This window comes from Ornithorhynchus anatinus, chromosome 2, assembly GCF_004115215.2.
Source record: "Ornithorhynchus anatinus isolate Pmale09 chromosome 2, mOrnAna1.pri.v4, whole genome shotgun sequence".
Classification (NCBI taxonomy): Eukaryota; Metazoa; Chordata; class Mammalia; order Monotremata; family Ornithorhynchidae; genus Ornithorhynchus; species Ornithorhynchus anatinus.
The window spans coordinates 47,209,701-47,236,815 of record NC_041729.1 but is presented as its reverse complement, the minus strand read 5'-3'; the positions used below and the strand labels follow the sequence as shown (position 1 = coordinate 47,236,815).

At 45.6% G+C, this 27,115-nt stretch overlaps 1 protein-coding gene across 2 annotated transcripts in view; it reads left to right on the top strand.

The window, feature by feature from the left end:
- VPS35L (VPS35 endosomal protein sorting factor like) overlaps positions 1-23,096 on the top strand; it is a 102,435-nt gene extending 79,339 nt beyond the window's left edge. For both annotated transcript variants that reach the window (XM_029054921.1, XM_029054926.2), the window contains exons 27-31: positions 1,895-2,034; positions 5,305-5,470; positions 9,614-9,732; positions 18,808-18,954; positions 22,313-23,096. In XM_029054921.1, coding sequence (XP_028910754.1) covers positions 1,895-2,034; positions 5,305-5,470; positions 9,614-9,732; positions 18,808-18,954; positions 22,313-22,411 — 671 coding nt within the window. In that variant the 3' untranslated portion in view covers positions 22,412-23,096. The remainder of the gene's footprint in view (positions 1-1,894; positions 2,035-5,304; positions 5,471-9,613; positions 9,733-18,807; positions 18,955-22,312) is intronic.
- The last annotated feature ends 4,019 nt before the right edge of the window (positions 23,097-27,115 follow it).

The window sequence follows — 27,115 nt, the reverse complement described above, 5'->3', positions numbered from 1 at the left end:
TCCCAGCAAATTAGTCATTCATGATTGGACTCATTCCTCCAGGATTGGATGGGATTTCAGTTTTAAATTGAGACGCTGTAAACCAGTTCATCATTGGAAGTCATTTCAGAGGAGAATTGTGTCCGGACCGTGGAAACGTTTGACTGCTGAGTATTTTCTGGTGTAGAATTTCAGTCATCCGGTTAGCGTTTGGAGTTCATTGACCAGGGCTATTGCAGCACTAGGTTTCACCAGCTCTCTAGGGCCTCTCAGCAACTGCAGCGTGGGAAGCAGTGGCGGTCTGAAGGTCATCAGGGGTGGCAGATATCTGGCCCTATGGCCTCTCTGGCTGGTCAGTTTTGGCCATATTGACTGCCCCCCCCCTCCACTTCCAAGGGAAGTCCAACTCTGGGCTATGACCGTGCGTGGTGTCATCTACAGCCAGCCCCAGTTCACCATCTCCTCATTCTTGGGGGTCCTCACTCCAGCCTCATATGGAGCCCCCACTATTTCCCTAAATCAGGTCTAGCCCATCATCACCCAGGGCCACTCCTGTCATTCATTCAATTGTATTTATTGAGCACTTACTGTGTACAAAGCACCATACTAAGCACTTAGGAAGGTACAATATAACAATAAACAGTCCCATTCCCTGCGCAAAAGGAGTATCGCTCTAGAATCACCCTCTTTGCCCAATTCTAAGGATGGCAGTGTTGGGGAGGACAGAGCTTGTGTGGGGAGACAAGTACCGTTTTGGACAACTTTAGTTTGAGATGCTGGTGGGATATCCAGGTAGATATGTCCTGAAGGCAGGAGCTTGTGAAGCTGCAGAGGAGGAGCATGGAAAGCAGCACGGAAAGAGTACTAGCCTGAGAGTCGGGGGATCTGGGTTCGAACCCCGGCTCCGCCACTTGTCTGCTGAGTGACCTTGGTCAAGTTACTTAGTGCTGTATTTAATCAGTCCATCAATGGTATTTGTTGAGTGCCTACTGGGTGCAGAGCACTGTACTAAGCGCTTGGGAAAGTATAATACAACAGAGTTGGTACATATGTTCCCTGCCAACACCAAGCTTATAGTCTACAATGTTTTTCTTGCCCTTTCTGAAGTATCTTCCCATAACTTTCCTTGTAGACCATTTGGTAAATATAAAAATAGCAAACTTATGTCTGTCACGATTGGGAATATGATTGGAGTCTGATATAATAATAGTATTTGTCAGGTGCTTCCTGAGGGTCTAGCACTGAACTGAGCACTGGGGTAATACAAGGTTGGCCACACAGTCCCTGTCCCACCTGGGCCTCACAACCCAAGGGAGCTTATTGATCGACTGTGGGACCTTGTGTCTTGAAAGAGGCTACTACATCTCAGCTCGTACGCTTTGTTCCTCTAAAGCTAACCTAATCACTATACCTCGACCTCATCTATCTCGCCACTGACCCTACGCTCACATCCTGCCGCTCTCCCTCCTCATATCCAACAGACAATCACTCTTCCCTCCTTCAATACCTTGTTGAAGGCACCTCTCCTCCAAGAGGCCTTCCCTGACTAAACCTTCTTTTCCTCTTCTCCCACTCCCTCCTGTGTTGCCCTGACTTGCTTCCTTTATTCATCCCGTCTCCGCCCCACAACACTCATGTCCATATCCTCGTTTATTTATATTAATGTCTGTCTCCCCATCTAGGCTGTAATCTCACTGTGGGCAAAGAATATGTCTGTTTATTGTTATATTGTACTCTCCCAAGCACTTAGTGTGTGCTTTGCACACACTAAGTGCTCAATAAATGATTGAATGAATAAATGAATGAATGGAAACTTGCCCATTGCTTTCCAAGATGTATTTTCCTGAGGGAAGTTTAGTGCCCGTTTCACAAGTTTCAGAGCGGTAATCTGTGACCTTTTCCTTCTGTCTTGCAGCCGACGCATTTTTCAAAGCTGCAGTGAGCCTTGTTCCTGAAGTCCCTAAAATGATAAGTATAGATGGAAAGATGCGGCCCTCGGAATCATTCCTTCTGGAATTCCTCTGCAACTTCTTTTCCACTTTATTGATAGTTCCAGTAAGTAGCAGTGGAAACTATTTCACAAGTCTTTCCTGGTTATATTGGTTTAGGCTTGATGGGCAGGGGGGTGTCAAAGAAATTAGCTACTGTCTGGCGTATTGGTCACATTTTTCTATTCCACAGATATCTTGTGGGAAGCAACATGGTGAAGTGGCAGAGCACTGGGATAGGAACCAGAGGACTGGGGTCCAAGTCCAAGCTGTGCCACTAACATGCCTTGTGACCTTGCGCAAGTCACTTACTTTTCCGGATCTGTTTTCTAATAGGTTAAATGAGGATAATAATATCTGCCTTTCCTACCTACTTCACAGAGTTGTTATGAGAGCAAAAATGAACTAAATAATGTGAGACCACTTTGGGAACAAAAGCACTAGAGAAAATGAAGATATTAATATTTTGTTCACGAACACAGTGAGAAGCAATGTGGTCTAATGGGTAGAGCACCGGTCTGAGAGTCAGAAGGATCTGGATTCTAATTCCAGTTCCACCAGTTGTCTGCTGTGTGACCTTAGGCAAGTCAGTTCACTTCACTGTGCCTCAGTTTTTTCACCTGTAAAATGGTGATTTGCTTGTTTCTACTCCAGCATTTAGTAAAGTGCCTAACACATAGTAAGTGCTTAACAAATACCATAAAATTGCCCCTCAAGAAATCTCACTTTAAGCTTTATCTTTTTTAAAAGTCCTTTTTAAATGCCCTGAAAGCTATTTCCACAGCTTGGATAATTGCTTGTGTCTCTATAAAGTGGTAAGAGGAAGGAGGAAAATTGTAGACTCAGTATGAAAATATCTTTTTAAATGTCAGAGTAATATACTAATTTCAGGAGTTTTGATCGTGGGATTTTAATATTTTTTTCACGATGAGTCAATTGGCTATGTATGAATAAATTTGGAACAGTAAACTAAATGTCTATGCACAGATACACTTAAACATTTCATTTAATTTCTAATGAGGTAGTACAGATGGAATGCTATTCTATGAGCCAGAGGGATTTTCAAGTATGAGTTACAAATCTGGGCATTGACGAGCAGTAGAACACAACAAAGTAAAGCTAACATTGATGAGTTAGCAAGTGTGATTGTTAACTAGCTGGCCAGTGCTTATGAGCTGTACAATTTGTCAAAATTTGAAAGATTGATGATTAAGAATGAAGTCCAAATGGAAATTCAAAGGTGAATTTTAGCTGCAGTGAAAGTTTGAGTTATCCTTCATTTCAGCAATCTCTTATTTCAGCATATGGCAGCCAGCAGCCCATATCCTACATGTTTTACTTTTAATGGAGGCCTTTCTCGGTTTGATTAAGTATTAATAATAATATCAATAATGGCATTTGTAAAGCACGTACTATGTGCCAGGCACTGTACTAAGCACTGGAGTAGATATAGGATGATTGGGTTGGACGCAGTTCCTGTCCCACATGGGGATCAAGTCTTACTCCCCATTCTACAGATGAGGTAAATGAGGCACAGAGAAGTTTAGTGTCTGGCCCAAAGTCACACAGCAGACAAGAGGTGGATCTGGGATTAGAACACAGGTCCTTGGACTCCTCGACCTATCTATTAGGCCACACTGTGTCCCATAAGCTTTAATCAGTGTCATTTGTTTATGATTCGAAGGTGAGGATTTCAGCTAGATTAATGCATAGCATAATAAGAGCATTATTGTTACTGTTATTACTATTTTAATGGTAATAGTAATAATTATTACTATTAACATTACTATTACTGTTAACATTATTACTGTTTAATATCAGTATTAAACATTCCAGCCACCCTGCCCCTCCACCCCCGGTGACATTTGAAATCTACCAAACTGTTGCCCGTCGTGATCAATGGCTATATCAAGATCTGAATAGCACTTTGTATCATTGGATCATTTGATTTTAACAGATGATCAGTAAAATTGATATAAGGAGCCAACTACAAGATCATTTTATTGTCACGATTTTTAGAGGTTGAGAGTTGAAGAGAAGAATCTCCACCATTAATTCTGTGGCAAGAATGAATTAGTGTTTCTATAAAACTAATGCGTCATCACATTTTGAAGTCAGTGGGTTAACGAGAGAAAAATGTGACTCACTTGGATTTCAGTAACATGCTCTACTGCTTGGCATTAGTTCATTATAATAAATTTTATTTTTTAATTTTGAACCTGTCATTGCATGAACCCCAAGGAGAGACTTTTATTACAGCAGAGATGGTTCAGAAGTTCATCTGAACATCCTCTTTGGTAGTGGAAAGCTAATAATAATGATTATGGTATTTATTAAGCGATTACTATGTGCCAGGCACCATACTTAGCGCTGGGGTAGATACAAGCAAATCAGGTTGGACACACTTCCTGTCCCACATGGGACTCAGTCTTAATCCCCACTTTACAGCTGAGGCAACCGAGTTACAGAGAAGTTGCATGACTTACCCAAGGTCACACAGCAGACAAGTGGCAGAACCAGTATTAGAAGCCAGGTCTTTCTATCTCCCAGGCCCATGCTCTAACCACTAGGCCACAGGCAGGGGAGTTGATGAGTAACAGCTTACCCAAAGCAGGCAGGAAAGCTAATGGATAACAGCTTACCCATAACAGGCAGGGAAAATATTTTCCTTCTTATTTCCATCTTTGTATTGAACTTTTTACTCCTGTGGTTATGTAGTCTAAAATGAATCGAAATGATCAGAATAGTCAGTAAATGATCGATTCCAAAACCAGTTCCTGAAATACAACGGACTGGTGCTTGAAGGTTTTGCAGAAGAGGAGGCAAATCCCGCTTTGTTCAGGGCTTTAACGTGGAGGCTCGGGGGCTCCTTCCGTAAACGATGTCGAACCTCCGCCCAGCTGTGAGGACTTGGGGACTGAGAATCAGTGAGCAGGAAGCGATTCTGGGGCTAGGGTGTGTGATTTGGGAGATTCAACCTTGCAGTTGATAAATAATAGTGTTTTTCTCCTGCACAGACTGGAAGACAAAAAGTTTTTTCTGCTTCATCTGGTGATTACTGACTATTGCTGATCAAACTTAGCAATTTTCTGACTCTACTGTTCACTAACCTTGCTGGTGAGGTGCATTGGGAAAAGAACTGATATCTGAATTGCTTTCTACTTTGCTTGCATTTATTGAGCCCTTATTATGTGAAGAGTACTGTACTAAGCTCTTGGGAAAGTACAATACAACAGAATTAGCAGATACATTCCCTGCCCATAACGAATTTACAGTCTACAGGCTGTTTTCATTATTTTCTCATCAGGGTGATTGTTTACCTCCGGTTGTCTTTTAGGATCATCCAGAGCAAGGTGTTCTGTTTCTTGTGCGAGGGTTGCTGAATGTAATCCAGGACTACACTTGGGAAGATAACAGTGATGACAAAATCCGGATTTATACCAACGTCTTACATCTCCTCTCGGCAGTGAGCCAAGAGACCTACATATACCATGTAGACAAAGGTATCCGTGCATTTTCCCCTTTCGCTTGTGCCTAATGTAGAATGTGATTCCTTATCAGAAGTCTTCCCGATTATTTTGATGTCAGCTATGCCAAGTCAGTGGCTCTTTAAAACCATATTTTTCTCTCTCTCAATTGTTCTAACACTGCATAATTTGGGAAGCTAAGCTGTTTGGTTAAATTAGCCAGGAGACCAAAGTAGAAATTTAACATGGATAGCTAAATCACTTAAATGAGAGCATGAAAGGTTTCTACTCAGTGTTGGGCTTTTATCTTGTTGCTCCATTGGGAGCAATGAAAGTAGAAGTGATAAGGTGCTGAGTTGCCCTTAGGGCTTCCACCAGCTTGGCCCCCGATGATCTGGCACTGAGGGACCTCGCTGGAGAGGGTACCCATCTAGAAATGCAGCCATGGTAGGGAAATTACGTAGCAGCCTCCCTTTTGAGTTAAAGGTCCAGGTGTAGAGTTGCCATTCCAGTGTTTTTTGCCTCAGCGGAAGCCGTCACCAGAGTCCTCTGACCGGCTGAGACCAGGGTATGGAAATGGGCCGCTAAAGTCTAAGGAGGGGAACAAGAAGAACAGGCGGAATAGAACAAAATATGAGGTGGCTCCTGTCCTCGGCCTCGCCTGTGCAGAGATCCCGCTTTAGCCAGGCCCTAGATGGGGGCAGTGAGGCCAGGCTGAGCAGAATGTTGGAAGTGAGAATGAGGAGAAGGGCTTGGTGGGAGAATGTAAGGGTTCTCCCCCCGCTCCCCACCGACCCCAGGGTTGGAGCTAGACCAGTGGAAGCATCGGTATTTTCCAATGAACATACTTCTTTGGGATTTTGTATGCCTCCTTCCCTCCTCCCCCTTTCCTTCTGGATCTTATCCCCTGTCCCGCCTCCACGTACCCTTTTCAAATTGGTGGCATAGCATTGCACCAATCAATCAGTCAATCGATCAATTGTATTGATTGAGTGCTTACTGTGTGCAGAGCACTGTACTAAGCTACTTCTCTGCTGGGTGACCTTGGGCAAGCCTCTTCACTTCTCTGTGCCTGTTACCTCGTCTTTAAAATGGGGATTGGACTGTGAGCCGCACATTGGACCGGGACCGTGTCCCACTCCATTTGCTTGCATTTTACAGATGAGGAAACAGGTACAGAGAAGTGAAGTGACTTGCCCAAGATCACACAGCAGGCAAGTGGCAGAGCTGGGATTAGATCCCAGGTCCTCTGACTCTAAGGCCCATGCTCTCTCCAGTAGGCCGCATTGCTTCTTATTAGGCCGTAGTGAATGTCGTGCAAACATAACAGCGCAGTAAGTTTCAGTCTGTGTATGTGCACAGCATGGTTGGGACTGGGATTCCTGGATTGGCTTTTATGGTTGCATGTGCACCCAGGCATGACTTTCACCATCCGTGAGTTCTTCTTTGATTTCAAAGGACATGTGCGTGTACACGCATGTGCCCATTACCCGCAGATACAGACCCTAAGGGACACACACTGTGACTCAGAGTGAGGAATTTATCGTAGCGGCCGTTTTCTGCCTTTCCTCCCAGAGAAAATCAGCAACTTTGTTAACTTTCCATCTGCCTTGCAGATGGTGCTGTATGATGTGTCCTTAGGTTAGTAGCAATCGTAAGGGCAATAGAAAGAATGTCGTCCACCCCTGGAAGCTCACTAAATGTTTGCTGGCCACTGCTGAAGTAAAGCCTGGGAAGCAAGGAGGAAGGGCTGGCTGGTAACATTTTGTTTGTATTTTCAATGTTACTCTAAATGGAAGAGCTGTGTTACGCAGGCCGGAATAAGAAGAGTTGCTCAGTAGATATTGTGTCTAAAAGAGGAGTGAGGATTTGCACAAGAAACTATTCCGGTTTACAGCAGCAGACGTGGGGATTTCCTTCAACAGCTGTGGTTTTATTGCCCCCAAGAAATAAGGTAGTGGTAGAATGACTGAACCTAATACTTTAACGTGTAGGGGAATAGCTGTCATACCTGATTTATTGCAAATATCTGTCATGTTGCAGCTTCGGTAACTTATAAAATAACAAACCCATGACTCAGCCTGGGATCCTCTAGTTGATTTTTTAACTTTTCTTCCTATTCAAGGTCTGTTATCAGAGGGAAAAAAAATCTATATAATAAATAATAATTGTGGTATTTGTTAAGCCCTTACTATGCATCAGGCACTGTACTAAGCCCTGGGGTGGATATAAGCAAATAGGGTTGGACACAATCCCTGTCCCACATGGGGCTCACAGGCTTGATCCCCATTTTACAGATGAGGTAATTGAGGCCCAGAGAAGTGAAGTGACTTGCCCAGGGTCACACGGCAGACAAGTGGCAGAGCCGGAATTAGAACTTATGGACTTCTGACTCCCAGGCCCGTTCTGTATCCACTATGCCATGCTGCTTCCCTTATGATTTTTATAAATCTTACAATAGTAATTCTTGACGAGACCGCATTGATATTTGGAATGGGAGTTAGTCTCAGAGCCCCTTATGGGACAGGGGCTGTGTCTGATCTAATTATCTTATATCTATCCCCAGTGCTTGCCACATCGTAAACGCTGAACAAATATCACAATTATAATTGTTACTAGGGGCTCTCTATTATCATGAGGTCATTGAGTATTCTGGTGAGCTTCTTAAAGCTCTGAGGTTCAGCTGTGAAACTTAGAGCATTTCTTTCCTCAGTGTGAACCTCAGATGTCTCTGTTGAATGTGATATCAGTACCCCTGCTCTTTGGCTAGGACTCTGATTTAATATATCTATGCCATGACTGACATCCTATGACTCCCGTGATTTAAGAGGGGCTCCTCATTTCACCAGGAGGACTATCTTGTTTCTTAAACTTTCAGTTGGTCGTCTCTGTTGTTCCAAGTCAATGTTTTAAGCTTCTTGAAGGCAGGTTTGGGGACACGAACTTATTCTTCAGGGTCATGAAGTAATGAATACCTAGTAAAAATACCATCTGGTGATGACTGTGATGAGAGAGCATAATAAATTACCCTCTAGCAAAAATGACTTCCAATTCTTTAATACTTTTTCAATAAGGACTGAAATAAATTCTGAGTGGAACCTTTCTTTATATCATACATCCAGTTTTTCAAATTTCAGTGCAGGTAAGACAAATCCTCGAGCAAGACCCGCAGATTTCACAAAAGGCAAAACAGTTTTGTTCTTTATAAAACATTTCAGTCTTTTGCCAGCTCAGAAGTGCTATTTTACCTCTTGTACTTTCCCTTAAATTTGGCACTCACCACTGCATGTACCTCTTAAAGATTCTTTGCTTTTGTTTAGTTAGTAGACCCGAGAGCATCCTCATTCTAAGATGTAATGTTTTGTTTTGACCTTTTAACATTGCAAGACTTTTTTTTCTGGACGATCCAGAGCTAATCATTAAAGAGTGTTTCTGGCAGATACACAGAATCCATTTCTTTAAAGCAGGTTGGTGTGGGGGTGGGGGGAGGGAGGGAGGAAGGGAAGGAGGAGAGACAGGGGAAATATTAGGGGGCTCTGCCTGTAATTCCTCCAGAACTCCTTATTTCTTCCATGCTAAATCAGGTCCTAGAAAATTTGGACATGAGCTTATTTTAAGTTTCTGGCATTGTTCTCAGGCCCCACTCTCTTCCCCTTCTCCTTTAGCTTTAGGCCTTGAGGCTAGAAGGACCTGGTTTCTAATGCCATTTCCATCCCTTGTCTGCTGTGTGATCTCTGGGCAAGTTACTGAACTTCTCTGTGCCTCAGTTACCTCAACTGTTAAAATGGGGATTAAAGCTGTGAGCCCTACGTGAGACAAGACTTTGTCCAACCTGATTAGCATGTATCTTTGCCAGTGCCTGACACATAGTAAGCACTTAACAAATACGATTAAAAAAAAAAAAAGGAACGAAATCATTTTTCTCTTCTTATGTGCTGCAAAGAGGATTTTCTTTCAAGAACTGTAGTGTCCATCCCTAGCTTCGGGTGTGCAAAGGCAGAGATCTTTAGCTAGCCGAGCCGTTCGACAAACGAGATAGACGATATCTCTGTAGTTGCCAATGCCCTATTTCCATTAGGCTTTGCCTCTCCTCTCTTAAGGCCCGCCAGCAGTTGATGCTGTTGTATCACTGACTCTTTAACCTGACGGAACTTTTTTTCTCATCGTTTGTTCACTCAGTCGATTCCAATGACAATCTCTACGGTGGAGACGCTAAATTCCTGGCTGAAAATAACAAACTCTGTGAGACGGTGGTCACCCAGATCTTGGAGCACCTCAAGACTCTGGGAAAGGATGAGGTACACTGTGATTCGACTTTTTCCATTTTTATTGCTCTCTCGGAAAGAATGCTTTCATGCAGGCCTGAAGGGAAGAATATTTCTAGAGAAGAGTGGGCGGTTAAAGTTATTGTTGAAATGAAACAGCTATGCTCATTAGCAGATAATTCTGACAGATACAGTAGTGGTTAATATTTATTGAATGTCCACTTGGGGTTAGGAAGTACAAAACAAAGAATGGGCACATTCCCTGCTCCAAGGTAGCTTTTATTCCCTAATGGAGAAACAAACTTATAAAAAATATTTACAAATAGAATAATGAAGATAAGTAATTGAGTGTATACATTTGAATAAACCTATACAAAAGGAGCTTCTACTCCCTAATCGAGAAACAAACATAAAAATATTTGCAAATAGAATAATGAAGAATTCGTAATTGAGTGTACATTTAAATAAACCTAGACACACCAATGTGCTGCAAAGGATAGATATAAACAAGTTCCTCAGTATTTTTGCTGCTTGAGGGTTCATGTAACTTTTTAATGGGGGCAGATTTGTCGGATTTTAGGAGGGCTTTGAATGAGGGGAACACGCTGGTCCTTCAGATTTGGAGAGCGAAGACATTCCAAGCTGGGGGGATGGTCAGTCGTTCGTATTTATCGAGTTCTCACTGTGTGCCCAGCACTGTACTGAGCCCTTGGGAGAGTCACATTCCCTAGAGTTTACAATCTAGAGGGGGTGGGGAGGAGCAGTGATGAGAGAACTGTGATTGAGGCATGGTTAGATGATAATATTGATGGCATTTGTTTAAGTGCTTACTATGTGCCAAGCACTGTTCTAAGCGCTGGATGGTTAGCTTGTGCAGGAATGCTGACAGTGAGTTGGGGACTAGTGAGTGGAGAGAGCAGAAAGGGAAGGTGGGATGCATAGGTGGAGCGATCTTTAGCCGACTGTGAGGAGTGTGTGCTTGACGCAGAGGGTCCCTGGAAGCCAGTGAAGGATTTTGAGAGATGTGGGCCGAGAAGCGCTTCAGAGAATTGATCCGTGCAGCAAAGTATAATAGAGATGGGAAGGAGGAGAGGCTGGAAGGCAGGGACACTGGCGAAAAGGCTGATAACAGTGAGCCTGTCAAAGGGCAGGGACTGTCTCTATCTGTTACCGATTTGTCCATTCCAAGTGCTTAGTACAGTGCTCTGCACGTAGTAAGCGCTCAATAAATACTATTGAATGAATGAATGAATGAATAACAGTAATCTAACTCTGATAGGATCAGAGCTTGTAGCAGAGTGATAGCTGTTGGTGTGGAGAGGAAGGGCGGGAGATGTGGAGCAAGAGTTTGTTATCCTACTGCTGAACTGTTTCATAGCCTTTAATGCAGAGCGACACTTGGCTATAATATATACGGCAGAAAAAAAGACACCCCCTCCTACCCTCCCCAAACACACACACACCAAACAGAGAATTAGTGGATTTATCCTATTTTCCCCTCTCATTCTCTCAGGCTCTGTGACATGTTCTCTATCATGCAACATATGAAAGCTTTCATTTTTTCCTAAATAATTGAGATGTTAAATAACTTCAGACTAGATTTACCTAGATAAAATTATTTTTTCAGTGCAAGTGCAGTGTTGCTGTAAACTTTAGTGACAGCCTATGTAGATTTTAACCAAAAGTAGGCAGGTTGAAGCCTGAGGCTTGTTTCTATCTGCCTCTCCTTAAATGCCAGATCTATACAAGTTTCACTCAGCTCTTCCGAGGCCATTTCAACTGCCTCTCCCCCGGATATCTAAGTCGTCTCCTTAAATCCCAACTTTCTACTCTTTTCACTCAACTCTCCTGAAGGCTGATCTTGGTAGGGAAGTGGAAGCCCAGCAAATTTGTTAGCCAGACTAGTTCCCCGCTGCATCCCTGCTTTCTCTTTCCTTTTGTCACGCTCCTGCCTCTGGGGAATGCCTCTTTAGTTAATAATGATAATAATGATGATATTTGTTAAGCGCTTACTATGTGCCAAGCACTGATCTAAGCGCTGGGGTATATATAAGGTAACCAGGTTATCCCACATGGGGCTCACAGTCTTAATCCCCATTTTACAGATGAGGTCATTGAGGCCCAGAGAAGTGAAGTGACTTGCTGCTGTGTGACTTTGGGCAAGTGGCGGAGCTGGGATTAGAACCCACAACCTCTGACTCCCATGCCCTGGGCTCTTTCCACTAAGCCACGCTGCTTCCAGACATCCCATCCCTGTTAGCTTTAGCAGAGCTGCCCTAACTACCTGAATAATTAATAATAATTGACTCTTACGTGCTTATTACTAAACACTGGAGTAGATTCAAGGTAATCAAGTCAAACACAGTGCCTATCCCACCTGGGGCTCATGGTCTTAAGTAGGAGGGAATAGGATTAATTCCCATTTTAAAGATGAGGAAACTGAGGCCCTGAGGAGTTAAGTGACTTGCCCAAGATCACCCAGCAGGCTAGTGGTGGAGGCGGGATTAGAACCCAGGTTCCTTAACCCTCTTTCCACTAGGCCACGCTGCTTTCTGTGAGAAAGAAGTCTGCTTAGGCTGGCAGTCGTTTTTTTTTTCCTAACTCTTCTACATAACTCTTTAATGTAATCTTTTTATAAGGGTCCAGGAGTAAAGTGACCAGATTTTCCAGAATTCAAATCAGGATACTTCACAAATTCATTGCCCTTACGGGCTCCTCCTAGTGAAATCACTTGCTCCATGTATTAGCGACTCAATCCATTAACAGGATTAATTGGTCTGTGTTTTCCTGTAATCAGTCAATCTGTAGGGTTCTAAGTCTCCTTCTAGGCAGCTATAGTCAATATATTTGATATCAATATTATATAGATAATGACCATTTAAGTTTTGAACAACCTGCAAGTGAGATCCACTTACAAAAACTACTGCAGCCAAGGAGTAAATATAAAATTTAACAAAATGTAAACTTATAACAAAATCAGGCCTGGGAAATTATCCTGCAATAAGCTAAAAATGAACTCAGCAGGATACGATGAAAACAGTTTGGTCGACTTCCTTTCACTGGCGGCTTCATTTCCCAAATAAAATCCAAACTTCGGCTCCTACTCTTCGGAGTTAGCAGAGGGAGGGGTAATTGCCATCCAAAAGATGCTGGGAACCTCCAGCCCCCTTCTAGAACTCCCGTCAGGGGATTTTATCTTCCTCCACGTCTGGCTTTTCCCCTAGGGAGACCCTGGGCTCCGTAAGCTGAGTTCACAGCTTCCCAGGCTTTGGGGAGCTAAAATAGTTTCTCAGGGTATAAGGACGTCAGTAGGATTAAAACCTACATTTTCCCAAAAAATATTAAAGCTGTTCAACTTCAGAAAATGTTGGAAACCTAAGAGAATGAGGGCAGATTTTTTCTTTTGTCCATATACTACTCTCAAATACCCGAGGAGGGTAATCAGCTAGTGCCCCTTGCCTTTCCTGCGATTGATCTAGTAGGTTTCAGCCTGAAGGAATATCGTCAGTGGCAAACAGGGAAAATGGAAATGTTTTTCCACATTGGATTGTTTTTGCAACTTGCTTGTTCTTCCTCTAGTCCATGTTTGGAGTCAGGTTCCATCCTCCTGCTTTCTGAAGACCAGATTGCAATTGCTAATTGCCCAATGTATTACCCACTGTATTGCACACTGCATTGCGGGGGGCTAGAATCTGTAAAGCATATCTAAAATAAATCGAGAATAATTCATTTGCGAGGTAACATCATCCCGCTGCAAAAGACTACTTTGTAATAAAAAAATGACGAGTAACCAGATTAGCCTAGTTTATGCCACTAGAACTCCTAAGCAAACAATAGAACAAGAGATTATATAGCTTGTGCAATTTAGGTACAGTTGTAGTATTTCTTTTGGAGAGTACTTCTAAGCAGAAAATATTTGACCATCAAAAACTTCTTCAGAGGGAAACAGGGCTGAGAATTTTCAGGGAATATTTATTCTGTTTTTAAGTAGGAGTTGCATTAAAATGAGGGGCCAAAGAGAATCATCTATTACGAAAAGATGTAGACTTATTTGAGCCTGATAGAAAATGGATGGCACCAATGTGAAAATCAACACCCCAACCTGAGTATCTGAGGAAACAACAGACATATCACACACCCACATTAAGGCAGTACAAATTTAATAAAAAATGTAGGAATTCACCACACACAGCAAGAAGGTCTTCTGCAGCTGTTAAAAGAATCGTCAGGTTGAATTTTCTGACTCTAAGGTTGAGAATGAAGAGCCCCTCAGTTTCAGGTTTAGCTCTGGAAAAAAATGTATTTTCAAAGCACCAGAGGGGATTGTTCCGAATTATCTGAAGGTGTTTGTTTGAGGTAAGCAGAAGCAGTGTGTCCCTGTGGAAAAGAACACAGGCATGGAAGTCAGAGGACCTGAATTCTAATTCTGGCTCTTGCCACTTGTCTGCTTTGTGACCTAGGGCAAGTCACTTAACTTCTCTGTGCCTCAGTTACCTCATCTGTCAAATGGGGATTAAGACTGTGAGCCCTATGTGGGACATGGACTGTGTCCAACCTGATTAGCTTGCATCTACCTCGGCACTTAATATAGTGCCTGGCACATAGTAAGCACTAAACAAATACCATTAAAATAATAATAAAAAAGAACTAGTCTAGAACCTTGAAGCTTTCTGGAAGAGGCCTGTGTCACAGAAGGATAAAAAGAAACTTAAAAAGAATTTGAAACCCATGAGGAGGATTGAAGATCTTATTTCGTTAATATGGTTTAGTCCCCTATTCTTTTAATATTGTTCAGCATGGTTTCTCATTACATGAACAAACGTCCTAATGATATTATTTTTAATGGATCGTTGATTTAAAGCCCATAAATGTGAATTGATTTTTCTTACCCTAAAATGCTTCTTCAGAACAGCTGTCTGTAGAGCTTGATGGATAATGTTCTCTGTTCATACTTTCAAAACCGCTCCCACTTCAGTGAAATTTACTGCGGGGAGGGGGTTGTCTCAGGAGAAACCATTTCAGTCAGCTTAAATAAAGTATTTGTTTTGAACTTGTCAGCTGTGTGACTGTGGGCAAGTCACTTAACTTCTCTGGGCCTCAGTTACCTCATCTGTAAAATGGGGATTAAGATTGTGAGCCCCATGTGGGACAACCTGATTCCCCCGTGTCTCCCCCAGCGCTTAGAAACAGTGCTGTGCACATAGTAAGCGCTTAACAAATACCAACATTATTATTATTTAAGATTAAAATGGATTGTTTTTGTTGTACAGTGTTCAGTTTGATCTCCTGAATGGTGTCAGAAGGCTCTCGAATTCCAGTCTTTTGGCTCTGATGAAATGGAATCACTGACGCTAATGACACCATTGTCACTAATGATAATAATTGTGGCATTTGTTAGGCCCTTACTATGTGTCAGGCTCTGTACTAAGCGCTGGGGTACATACGAGGTGATCACGGTGGACACAGTCCCTGTCCTTCGTGGGTCTCACAATCTTAATCGCTGTTTTTACAGATGAGGCAACTGAGGCACAGAGAAGTTAAGTGACTTGCCCAAGGTCCCATAGCAGACAAGTGGCGGAGCCAGGATTAGAATCCAGGTCCATCTGACTCCCAGGCCCATGCTCTATCCACTAGGCCATGCTGCTTCTCACTTTACTAATATAGCGCCTAAAACACTGTGCTGCCGTCCGTAGACACTCAGTAAGTGCTGTTGATACCTGGCATGGGGGCAGCGTGGCTCAGTGGAAAGAGCCTGGGCTTGGAAGTCAGAGGTCATGGGTTCGTATCCCAGCTCTGCCACTTGTCAGCTGGGTGACTGTGGGCAAGTCACTTCACTTCTCTGTGCCTCAGTTACCTCATCTGTAAAATGAGGATTAAGACTGTGAGCCTCGTGTGGGACAACCTGATTACCCTGTATACCCCAGCGCTTAGAACAGTGCTCTGCACATAGTAAGTGCTTAACAAATACGAACGTTATTATTATTATTATTATGGGGTCCGCTCCTATCACTTTCAAGAGACAGGGTCGGCTCGCTGAATCACCTACAGGGTAGGTCTCGAGGCCGTCATTTTCATCTACAGGGTCAAGTCAGTTTCCTCTCTCACTGCTTCAGTGATAGAACAGCCCGAGCCAGCAAGACGTCAGGTTAGATTTAAGGAGGACTCAAGCCAAGGGTAAAATCTGTTAATTAGAATGGGGCACGGGCCATCGTTCTGCAGCTAGTTTTCTAGCAGTTCATTCTTGGAGTTTCATAGACGTGAGGAGAGGACTCCACTTGGCAGTCTAGAAGAGTTGCAGCTGAAAGGCAGCGCGGGGAATTGGCCATTTCTGTGCCCTAAAGGGTCTGGCTTTTGCCCCTTTCACGCCACCAAGAATGTTCTCTCCAACAGTACCGATGACCACCTCCTTGCCAAATCAAATGGACTGCACTCTCAATCAGTGATATTTATTGAGCACTTACCGTAGACCTCTTTGATGTGGATGACTCTCAAACTCACCTCACTTGTCCCCACCTCTTTCCTCCTCTACAGACTCGCATCTCTTCCCACCTTCAGGACATCAATGTTTGGGTGCCTCAACAGCACCTCAAGCTCAACATTTCCAAATCTGAACTCTACATCTTCCTTCACAAATCCCCTCTCCTACCGAACTTTCCCATCACAGTCAACCAGACGACCACCCAGCCCATCCTCTCGAGCCCATAAATTTGGCTTTACCTCCTCCTTCGACCCCTGTATTCAGTCTGTCACCAAATCCTGTCAGTTCTTCCTCCACAGCATGCCCAGAATCCACCCCTCCCTTCAAGCACTTGTCATATCTCAACTTGCCTTCCGTCTCAACCTCCTCTCTGGCTTCCCGGGCTCCTGTCCGTTTTCTCTACAGTCGATACTTCACACCGCTCCCTGGATTATTTTTCGAAAACACTGTTCTATGCATTTCTCCCCACTCCTCAGAAACCTCCAATGGCTGCCCATTCCTGTCTGTATCTAGCAGAAACTCTGGGCCACTGGCTTTAAGACAATCAGCTTTCTCCCCACTACCCCTCAGCTTGCAGGCTCCATTTTTTTCAAGCTAACCTACTCATCCTATCTCATTCTTATCTCTCCTGTGGCCACTCTCAACCTGGAAAAACCCACTCCTTTTATATCCAGCAGGCCACAGCCCTCCTCATATTCAAAGCCCTTCCGAAATCCCACCTCCGGCAGGCCTTGGATGATCAGTTTCTAATCTCCCCGCTTTCCATCCCCCCAACTCGCCTGTCAGTACTTCGAAACTACTCGCTATCCCCCATGACTTTTTGAGGGCAGGGAACATGTCTGTCAAGCTCCTTGTGGGCAGGGAATGTGTCTTTGAACTCTGTTATATTATATTCTCCCAAGTACAATGCCGTGCTCACAGTAAGCACTCAATAAATACTGAGTGATCGATTGATAATTCCATTGTATGCTGTCAAATGCCCAGAAGAGTGCTCTGCATACAATAGGCTCTCAGAAAATACTATTGATTGACTTAGAGAGTTGGTGTCCAAACTGCATCGGCCCATCATAGCTCCTTAAAATAAGATTTATTTTTGTCGTGCTCTTGTCAAGTGAATCTTTCCCGGTTCTTGCATTTGGGTATCATAAGGTGTCACAATCTCTTCTTCAGCTGTCATTCGTTTTTGAAGTCTGAAGCCAGGAAAGCAGTTCGGTTGTGTTTGAACCAAATGACGTTCTCCTTTTTGTTGGGCTTTCATTGTTTGGGAGAAGCGGCTGAATGTTTGATAATGAGTTCATCATTTGAAATTATTTTTAAATAAGGGACAGATCTGCCCATGGGTTTAAATTAGCTCTTGCTGCCCGTTGGCCGTGACTCAAGTCTAAGTTGCAAAATTTTTGACATTTATTTTTGTATTTGATGAAAACAAGCATTTGAACTTTTTGAGTTATTTTAGGGTTCTTGGTAGAAGCGATATTTTCCACCGCCCAGGACCACCCACCTGACCTGCGCCGAAGCAAGAGGTCTTATTGTAGTGTTTCTGTTTATGGTATGCCCCAAGACAAAAATGTCATAAGGTAGTAATGTAAAATGATGATGGAGGTATTGCCAAGTACTGGGGTAGATAAAGGATAATCAGGTCAAACAGAGAATATCCCACGTGGGGTTCAGACTAGTGGGAAAGAGGAACAGCTATTGAATCCCCATTTTACTCATGAGGAAACTGAGGCCCAGAGAAGTGAAGTGACCTGTCCAAGGTCACACAGGCAAGTGGTAGAACCGGAATTAGAACCCAGGTCCCCTGACTCTCCACCCCTACTTTTTCCAGTAGTCTACATAATCGTTGGCTTGCACCTGTGTGATCCTAATGGTTTTCCCTGTGGCATTTCTACTTCTCGTCACTCGAGGGTTTTGTGATTCTTAGAGCTGCCCCAATTGGTGGAAAATGATTTCTTTTAAATTCCAGGTGGCTGCAGTCACCCTTGCACGTCCGGAACCAAACCTGAATTTCCATTGGGTTCACCGGGCATCGGCATCTCTCTCTCGAGTTCTTGTTTCCGACCTACAGATCCAAGTGTTAGAGCACAGTGGGAGAACCACGAGGCCTAGGGGAAAGGGCACAGGCCTGGGAGTCAGAGGACCTGGGTCCCAATCTCGCCTCCACCACTTGTCTGCCTTGGGACCTTCGGACAAGTCACTTCACTTCTCTGTGCCTCAGGTCCCTTATCTGTAAAAGGGGGATCGAATATCCCTCCCCTGTGAGCACCCTGTCCGATCACCTTATCCAACCAGATGACGTTGTATCTACCCCAGCACTTAGCACAGTTCTCGACACAAGGTAAGTGCTTAACAAATACCGTAATTACGAATCACCTCCAGGGCTTGCTGCACTATAGGGATGTCCACAGTAATTAGCGGCCACTCTACTCTCTGGAAACAAAAACACTTGAAACCGGCTGCTAGAGAGCGTCCGGTCCTGTACTTTCGTATCCCCGAAGTGATGGTCGAATACTTGCAATCCTCTGTTCCATTGTAACCCCCCTCACACTGGATACGGAAGCGACCCGGAGAGTAAAATGGCAATCTTTTGTTTGAAGGCTGGATTCGTAACTTTGCGCTTTTCATTTTAGACTCTGAAACGCCAGAGTGTGCTGGCCCTGTCCTTCTTCAACAGCATCTTAGCTCACGGCGATCTGCGGAACAATAAGCTTAACCAGCTGTCAGTTAACCTCTGGAACCTCGCTCAGAAGCACGGCTTCGCGGACACCAAGACCACGGTAAGAGACGGCTCCTCTCTGGCAATAAGTGGGGGCCGTGTCCCCGAGCGAGCCGAGGGCCTCCGTGCGGTCGTGTGGCGGGCAACCCGGACGTCAGCCCCGACCCTGCCGCGGACCCACCGTGTGATCCGGGGCAAGGGACAGCCTCCCCGGGACTCGGTTGTCCGCGTCTGCAGAGTGGGGGAGAGTTAACCACTGCCCTTTTCTAGCTCACCCAGATCTTGTTCATTAGTTCATCCATTCGATGTATTCATTGAGTGCTTACTGTGTGCAAAGCACTGAACTAAGCACTTGGGAGCGCATAATACTAAACAGACACGTTCCTTGCTCACAACAAGCTTACAGACTAGAGGAGAAAATCAGGTTGCACACAGTCCGTGTCCCACAGGGGATTCGTGGTCTTAATCCCCATTTATAGATGAGGTGACGGAGGCACAGAAGTGAAGTGACGTATCCAGGGTCACACAGCGGACAGTGGCGGAGCCCGGATTAGAACCCAGGTCCTTCCGACTCCCTGGCCCGTTCTCTATCCACTTGTGTGGACAGATGAGAGAAATGAGACTTTGGAAGATAAAAGTGCCATATCAATTTAAAGTCTTATACTTAAAAATTCAAACAGTGAACACGCAACATTAATACTCATTCGATCCTGAGGCGACTGTAACCTTATGAAAATGACCTGACTGACCACGTAGCCGAACATTGGTCATTCTGATGGCTGCGGCTTCTTCGGTCTCGTGATTTTTCATCTAGGTCCTCGGCATTGCTGGTGCCAATGGGCTAGATAAATTTGAGGGGTGGTCAGGTGGAAAGGCCTCCTTTAATGAGCATTGTTGAAAACCATCATTTAAATATTAAGAAATAATAATAATTGTGGTATTTGTTAAGCACTCACTATGTGCCAGGCACTGTATTAAGTATACCGGGGTAGATACAAGGTAATTGGGTTGGACACAGTCCCTGTCTCACATGGGGCTCACTGTCTTAATCCCCATTTTACAGAAGAGGGAATCGAGGCCCAGAGAAGTGAAGTCACTTGCCCAGGGTCACAGAGCGGGCAAGTGGCGGAGCTGGGATTAGAACCCATGACCCGACTGCAGGCCCGTACTCTATCCACTACACCAGGCAACCTAGCCAGGTCACATTCCGGGCAATCATATTTGGACATTTAGAAACAGATTTTCATCGTTTTACAGCAGTGGTTAGAATTTGAAAACAGAGAAAGCATAATCCGACACCCCTGGTTAACTTCAAATGGATCTGATTTTAAATACATTCCGCAACGTAAGATAATACATACCAAATTTTCTTTCAAAGCCTGCCTCCTCCAACCCCTCCTCTTTGAAAAGGCTTAGCGATTTGGAATCTAGGCAAGAATCGCTTTGCCCCTCCCTCCCTTAATTCGCCGCTCTCCTACTACAATCCAGCCTGCACACTTTGCTCCTTTAATGCCAACCTCTTCACTGTATCTCGATCTCGTCGATATCACCACCGACCCCTCCTCATCCACATCCTGCCTCTGGCCTGAAACAACTTCCCCACCTTCAAAGCCTTATTCAATCAGTCGATCAATCAACAGTGTCTATTGAGCACTTACTGTGTGCAGAGCACTCTGCTAAGCGTTTGGGAGAGCACAAGATAAAATTAGCAGATGATAAGGCATTTGTTAAGTACTTACTATGGGCCGAGCACTGTTCTAAGCGTTGGGTGGGTACAAGGTAATCGGGTTGTCCCACGTGGGGCTCACGGTCTTAATCCCCATTTTCCAGATGAGGTAACTGAGGCCCAGTGAAGTGACTAGCCCGAAGTCACACAGCTGACGAGTGACGGAGCGGGGATTAGAACCCCTGACCTCTGACTCCAAGCCCGGGCTCTTTCCACTGAGCCACGTGTTCCCTGTCCATAGCGAGCTCACAGTCTAGAGGGAGAGAGAGGCATTAATGTGAATAAATAATTTATAATTTAAGATACGCACATAAGTGCTGTGGAGTTGGGAGTGGGGTGAATGTCAGATGACCAGAGGTCACAGATCCAAGTGCACAGATGATGCAGAAAAGAGAGCGAGCTGGGAAAGAGGGCTCAATCGGGGAAGGCCTCTGGGAGGAGATGGGACCTTAATAATGCCTTGAAGGTGGAGAGAGTGGTGGTCTGGCCTATACGCCCGGGGAGTTCCAGGCTAGGGAAGGGGTTGGCGGCGAGATAGACGAGATCGGGGCAGAGTGAGTAAGCTGGTGCCAGAGGAGCAGAGTGTGCGGGCTGTAGATCAGTGAGGTGAGAGAGGATGGGGCCAGCCGGTCGAGCGCTTTAAAGCCAATGGTAAGGAATTTCTGTTTGCCGAGGTGCATTGGAGATGCTTGAGGAGCGAGACGACCTGGACGTTGTTTTTGCTGATAAACGATCCGTGCAGCGGAGTGAAGTATGGACTGGCGTGAGGAGAGATGGAGGCGGGGGGGGGGGGGGGTCAGCAAGGAAGTAGATGTACAAGTCAAGGAGGGATAGGACCGGTGTTTGGATGAAAAGGAGAGGGTGGATTTTAGCCATACCGTGAAGGTGGATCCTACAGGATTTGGGGACAGATTGAATATGCAGGTGGACTGCGAGACGAGTCGCACGACGCCAAGCTTGCCGGCTTTTGAGATGGGGGAGAATAGTGGTGTCGTTTACAGCGACGGGAAGGACGGGGGAGGACGGATTAGAGGTGTCAATTCTATCTGTTGACGCTTACTGTGTGCGGAGCACTGTACTAAGCGCTTGGGAGAGTACGATACAGTAGACGCATTCCCTACCCGGTCGGCAAACACATCTCCTGCAAGAGAACTTCCTTGACTAGGCCCTCATTCCCTCTTCTCCCATTCCCTTCTGCAACCCGCTCCCATTTACATCCGCAACCTTTATCCGCTCCCTCCCTCAGCCCCACTGCACTTATGCACATTTCCGTAATTTATCTACATTCTCGTCTGCCGCCGCCTCTCGACCGTAAGCTCGTAGCGGGCGGGGAGCGTGTCCACCAACTGTTGTTATATCGTACTCTCCCAAGTGCTTAGTCCAGTGCTCTGCTTGTAGTAAGCGCTCAGTAGGTGCGACTGAAGAACGTGAGATCCCAGACACCTACGCGAAAGAGGCCGTTTCTCACAGCACGTCGAAACTGAATTGTGAACCAGGTGGACACCCTCCTTTTGGGCAAGTCACCTCACTTCTCTGTGCCTCAGTTACCTCATCTGTAAAATGGGGATTAACTGTGAGCCTCACGTGGGACAACCTGATTACCCTGTGTCTACCCCAGCGCTTAGAACGGTGCTCTGCCCATAGTAAGCGCTTAACAAATACTAACATTATTATTATCTTTCTCACCCGTTAGGTGAACACTCTGGAATACATCAAAAAACGAAGCAAACAGCCAGAAATGAGTCACTTAACCGAACTAGCCCTGAGACTTCCGCTGCAGACGAGAACCTGAGAACCTCTGCCCCTTTCCTGCCCCCTGTGCCCGGAGGCCACAGAGTGTGGATCGTGAAGTGGGCGCTCTATCCCGGAACCTCTTCGCAATTCACGGTGTTTTCACTGTAAGCATCCCTTAGCGTAGAACGGATCAATCTGTGCTTCGGCCCGTGTCCGGATCAATCTGAAGGTGGAGAGGAATTTCAAAGGAACGTTGGAACGTAAAGATCGGGCAACTACCGACTGCATCTGTAAGTTTCTAATTTGCAGATTACCTTTCACACCTAAGGAGCCTTTTACAGGTGAATCTGATGTTGGGCCTTTAGAAATGGTAAGAATTGAAGAACATAAATGTGTCGTAAGCCTCAGAACTTCCTTTTGCCCCAGGTACCTTTTGCTTTATGGAAGCCTGATAGTCCGCCAAGAAACAGCACTTCCCTTTCACTTTTTTTTTTTTTTTTAATCCTCGAGTTTGAACCGGGACAAAACCGTTAAGTCTCTCTAAAGCTCGATGTCGTCGTACCTGCCGACTGTAAAATAATCCATGTCGGAAAGCTTCCCCTCAGAGATTGTGATGCGGCTCTCAGAGGGCTCTTAGCAATAATCCGTGGCACGAGGGACGAGGAGGAAACGTTATAATGAAGCTCACTGTACCTTTAAAGAAAAGTTATCACCGAATAAACCTGCACTGACTGCGCTTCTTATTCGTGTTACCTTAAACTTCTCCGGAGCAGGAAGAACGTGAGGCGTCCTGCAGCCTCGATTCTGATGGGCCTGTGGTTCGGGGATCGCAGACTTAACCACCCTTGACCGCTCATTAAGGTAGAGTTTACTTAATGGCTGATTCCTCCCAGGGCCAAGCGCGGTCTCTTGTAGGAAATTAGGTGGAAGCAATTGTGACTCTCTCCCAATCCTGCATGGGGCAAGTCTAGAGGAAACCTAACGATGTCGGTGTCAGTCGGGGCCACGCGGAGAGGGTTTAATGTTTTGGACGCCACCCGCCGCTCTTTCTGTCTCCAAGTTCACCCTGGGAACTCTGATGTCGGCCGGTCCCCGTAGATGTGAGAGAGAGCCCCTTCTGGAGTTTTCACCGTCGCCTCCCCCGCCCCTCTCCCGCTCAGGCCCCTGCCGTTGACTCGGCCAAGCGTCCTCGGAAGGCGGGCAGGGAGGCCGCGGGTACGGAAGCAGCTGCCAACCCCACACGGCAACCGTCCGCCGACCGGATCCTCAGACTCCGAACGAAACCCTGAGCGTCACGGGCAGAATTAGGCCCTGTTGCCAGGGCTGTTAACGAATTAATTCTGGATATCTTTTTCTTCACTCGAGCAGTTTTCATCCAAAAACCTACGCTCCGGCAAAACGGGCGGGCGGATGCGAGGGGTGACGGCATACAGCCTGTAACCTGAGTCTCCCGTAACGTGGGGGTCTGTTGGGACTATAATCCCACGTTGCAAGAGAATTAAGGACGCAGTAGGGTGGATCCGCGCACGGACGGCCTGGTGTCATCTGTCGTTCTTGTTTTTATGTCCTCTTCTGGCCTGGTTTTACCTTGAGCTAGTAGAATATGAAAGGTTCGCTCTGTTTCCTTTCAGCCCTTTCCAGTGAAAATGTATCTGTAACAGACTTGGTGAGCGAAAGCTGAAGAGGTTAACTTCACACGCAAGGTACCTTGCGTTCGTTCCTCCCTACCCTACTTCAAACGGTGCCGCGTTAGGAGTGAGGGGTGTTTCAACGGGACCGGACCCAGGCTTTGGTGAATTACAGAACTGGGGCAGTCTTGGATGGCTACGGCTCGATTAGACGGTGGCGTTATCCGAAAACACGCTACCAATTGCGGTATCTGGATTTATTCACGTAACAGCTATACAAAATTGAAGGAGAGGTTTCTCTAGCCCCCCATTCTGAACTTGCCAAATGACTTAATATTGGCTTTTTCAGTCAAACTGGCCCGAAACAATGAGTCCGGGCTTGCAAGTCATGTCGGGGTATGCCCTTTAAGTCATTTTCCACAAGCTGTTTCCTTCACTGCACTAAACTTTTCAGCAGGAGAAAGTACGGGCTAGGGGCTGGGCACTCGGTGATTTTTCTCTCAATACTAATCCACAGTACATTGCTAGAAAGAGGAGATGACTAACCAGGGCGTTGGGAATTCACAGATTCCCTCACTTGCAAATTAACTGCAATACCTCAAATCCCAATGAAGGAGGAATTTTAGACAATGTTTAAAAACGGAGGAAAAGCTTTTGGAAGGGGGATAGAGCAACAGCCCACAGTTACTTAACCGCAGCATATGGACTTTCCTACGGGATGGACTGAAAGCAGAAAATAAGCAGGTTCAAGCAAGGATCGGATGCTTTCGCACCTGAGAAGTAGCACGGTCTAGTGGATAAACCCTGGGCCTGGGAGTGAGAGGACCCGGGTTCTAATCTTGGCTCCGTCCCTTACCTGGTGCGTGGCCGCGGGCAAGACGCTTAATGTCTCTGTGTCTCAGTTATCTACAAAAGGGGGATCCACTACCTGTTCTCCCTTCTACTTAGACTGTGAGCCCCATCTGGGGCCTGATTATCTTGTATCCACCCCAGTGCTTAGTAGAGCGTGGGCACCTAAGTGCTTAATACATGCCACACTTATTATTATTGCTTGAAAGGTTCATAACACGTTACCAGAGGAAAGGTTCTAGACTACGGGCAAGGGAACATGTCTACCAACTGTTGTTCTGTTCTCTCCCAAATGCTCAGTACAGTGTGCAGCACACAAGAAGCGCTCAATAAATACCACTGATGGATCTTAGGTAAAATCCCTAGCCAGGAGGAGGGCTGTCAACTAGTGCAATCATCACACTCTTCCCCCAAGCACCCTTTCCAACGTCAGACATGATCCAGAGGCGGGGATGGAAGGACTTTTAGTCTGACTCAGTATGTTACATTCGTCCTGTTAATTGCACGTGGCCACAGCGGTCATCTAAGTATTTCTACCAGGTGCACTTCCTAGATCACGGATTAAAATTCCACAAAATGGTAATAATCATAATTCTGGTATCTGTTCGGCGCTTACTGTGTCAGGCGCTGTTCTAAGCGCTGAGGTAGATACACCAAATCAGGTTGGACACAATCCCCGTCCCATACAGTCCTAATCCCCATCTTACAAATGAGGCAACTGAGGCACAGAGAAGCGAAGTGACTTGCCCGAAGTCACACAGCAGACAAGTGGCGGAGGCGGGATTAGAACCCATGATCTTCTGACTCCCAGGCCCGTACTCTATCCACTACGCCGTGCTGCTTCAACATGGCCTGTCTGGACAAATAAAAGGAGACAGGAAAATACTCCAATTTTATTTTGTACGAGATACTACACTTCCGTCACTTTACATGTCTGTTCCGTTTTTTAAAACAAAAAAAAGAGAGCGATGAGGTTCGATCCAGCTTCTAGAGATGTGTGGGGGACGCAGAGGCAGGTATTATATACAGTATAATAAAACTAGCATTTCCCTGAGCTATTGGGATTTTTAGAAACACCCCCATTCCCATAATAAAATCTCCCACTTTGAAAATAGATGTTATGTACAAAATGCAGAAATTCACTATATTATATACGCTATGTACACAATGGGAGCTGGCAAGTTTGGCGATGGAAGAGGGTGTGTACTTTTCCAATACTTTGTTTTAAAAATCACTCGCAAGAATCTAGTCACGGGACCTCGAGTGACTTGCACCGCAGGAGATGGTGCTCAACAAGAGATGGGAGGGGGGTAGTTGGGGAGGGTAAGTACTCAATTGCGCGCGTTGCGGGCAGGGAACGTGCCTACCAACTCTGTTATACTGGACTCCCCCAAGTGCTTAGTACAGTGCTCTGCACGCAGTAAGCGCTCAGGAAATGCAACCGATTGAATTTAGAGTTTTCTTTTTGGTGGCTGTGTAGTCCGGTCAAGATACGCGAGATGCGCTACAACATCGAAGACGAGAAACCAACCCGAAATTCACGGACGGCCTGTTTTAACGTCACCGGTCGCCCCGAGAAGGCAATCTCGATAGGAACGGGTCATTTGTTTCGCCCGGCCCGGAAATGCCTCCCTCCCTGGGAGGGTGCGCACGACGGATCCTGAACCTCGCTATTCCTAAGAAGTAGACAAAGGCACAGGAAAGGCCAGAAACATCATCCTTTGTTTTGAGTTGGGCAAAAGTGAAAGACCGAGTCACCGGAGTTTGACTTCAGTTGTCTCCGAACTAGCAGCCCCAACCCGTATCAGAGCAGAGCGGCCGAAAAACAGATTGCTTTTAGATACGTTTGGGGGGGGGGGGGGGGGGGGGGGGGGGGGGTTGATCATTGTGGAAAAAACAATCTCGTGTACTTTGTAAGCCTCCTCAGAATCTGCTCATTATAACCCTTCCAGCTGCCAGGAAGAAATATAAATACAACTGTTTCACTAGCGGCTTCATCAATAATAACTGAAAGGTTCCATCTTGGCCCACAGTACTTCTGTCCCCCGCCCTTTCCAAGAGCACTACTCGCATTAGGACGCGCTCCTATGGGTTGACGGGCAGACCGCCCTCCCCCCCCCCCCCCCCTTTTTGTGGGTGGTTCCTCTAATGCCCTTAAATAAGGGTAACTCCACACGACACAAGACCACACCTGGCCCCTACTCACACCCGAGCGCTCAGGGGAAAGACTGATTTCAGCACAGCACATCATCTCCAAAAGAGGCACCCCCTCCGAACCCGCTAAA